Here is a 1665-nt window from a genome sequence, read left to right on the forward strand (position 1 = left end):
CAAAGGGCTGCCAGATGCCGCGGCAGGGCCCAGCGTGGAGAGTCAGGGCCACGGTGCCTGCCGGCGGCTGCGGTGGAAGCCGCGGCGCCTAGGGCAGAGCAGAGAGAGGCCGTGAAAGCAGCCGGGTTTCCCTGAGCTCACCACAGTCACGAGTGCGGCTGTGAACCGGAGGGACACTGAGTGCCAGCTGGTCAGCACCAGGGGTGGCCCAGCACCGGGGGTGGCCCAGCGCCGGTGCTTCGGGAGGGGTGGGGCCGCCTAGCGCAGGCGACAACCCGTTCCAGCCGAGCTCCTCGCCGGGGCGCCGCTCGCCGTTGGGTGCGCGCTGAGACAGGTCGTTTAACGCTCTAGCGGAGCACGCGTGAATGTTCTCTGGAACTGGAAGGAGGAGGAGGAGTGACCGCAAAGACATCGCCGACTGCTGAAACCCCTCCCCTTCTTGCAGACGACCTACGAAGACTGGTTCATCACGCTGTACAACGTGCTGTACTCCAGCCTCCCGGTCCTGCTGGTCGGCCTCCTTGACCAGGTAACAGAACTGGTTAACTAACGAGCACCTGAATGCCCCTGGCAGCGGTTGCGTCGATTTGTGGAGAAGGCTCTTGGGGGGGCGGGTTGGTTTTTAAACACGTGTTCCTCTTCCCAGCGTGTGAGGTAACAGGCAAGAGCAGAGGGTGACTGAAATGGTTGCCGGGGTCAGAGGGCTCGTGTGCTGACAGCGGGTGTTGAAGCATTTCCCGGTGCCTGCTCTGCTGCTGTCCGGGAAGGAAGAGGATCTGCCGTTCCGTGGGGACACGGTGCAGATGCACTTGTGGCTCTTCAAAGCTCACCGAGAACAAGAGGTTGCTGCAACTTTTTTTCTTTTCCCCCTTTATTAAGGATGTGAGCGACAAACTGAGTCTTCGGTTCCCTCGGCTGTATGTTTTGGGGCAGAAAGATTCGCTTTTTAACTACAAGAAATTCTTCCTGAGTTTGCTTCATGGAGCTGTAACGTCACTGATCATCTTCTTCATCCCGTACGGCGCTTACCTCAAAACCATGGGGCAGGACGGAGAAGCGCCGTCGGATTACCAGTCGTTCGCGGTCACAGCAGCATCTTCGCTTATATTTGTCGTCAATTTTCAGGCAAGTAAGCTGAGCTCCCCGATCTCCGCTGCTCCCAGAACACTTTCTGGGCTCGTTGCTAAAGGTCTCTGCTAAAACCGTAACAGTCGGCAGGACGCTCCCCCTTTGTGCCTGCTCTCCGCTCGGCTGGTCTCGCTGACTGACGGGTGCCTGGATGAGAAGCGACTCGACCCGAGCGCTGTCAGCCGGCGTTACTTTGAATTAATAAACTCGTTTGGCATCTTATTTGCTTCCAGATTGGCTTGGATACGTCTTACTGGACTTTTGTGAATGCGTTCTCCGTGTTTGGGAGTATTGCACTCTACTTCGGTATCACGTTTGACTTCCACAGTGCTGGAATCCACGTCCTCTTTCCTTCCGGCTTCCAGTTCACAGGTCAGTCCCTGTGCCTCGCCGCTCGCGTTCCCGTCTCACGCAGAACTGGCAAAGTGCAGTGCCGTGACCTGATGTCTGTGGAAGGGATGCTGCTAAGTGCTGCCGCCCTTCCGAGGAGCGGCCAGCTGGGAACCTTCTGAGGAAAGCTGTGCTTCTCTGTTTTCC

At 57.8% G+C, this 1665-nt stretch overlaps 1 protein-coding gene across 1 annotated transcript in view; it reads left to right on the forward strand.

Moving 5' to 3' along the window:
* ATP8B1 (ATPase, aminophospholipid transporter, class I, type 8B, member 1) overlaps positions 1 to 1665 on the forward strand; it is an 18419-nt gene that overhangs the window by 15643 nt on the left and 1111 nt on the right. Inside the window, exons 23-25 of the mRNA XM_010138417.1 lie at positions 446 to 529; positions 880 to 1125; positions 1362 to 1500. Coding sequence (XP_010136719.1) covers positions 446 to 529; positions 880 to 1125; positions 1362 to 1500 — 469 coding nt within the window. The remainder of the gene's footprint in view (positions 1 to 445; positions 530 to 879; positions 1126 to 1361; positions 1501 to 1665) is intronic.

The sequence above is a fragment of the Buceros rhinoceros genome, unplaced genomic scaffold, assembly GCF_000710305.1.
Source record: "Buceros rhinoceros silvestris isolate BGI_N320 unplaced genomic scaffold, ASM71030v1 scaffold12366, whole genome shotgun sequence".
Classification (NCBI taxonomy): domain Eukaryota; kingdom Metazoa; phylum Chordata; class Aves; order Bucerotiformes; family Bucerotidae; genus Buceros; species Buceros rhinoceros.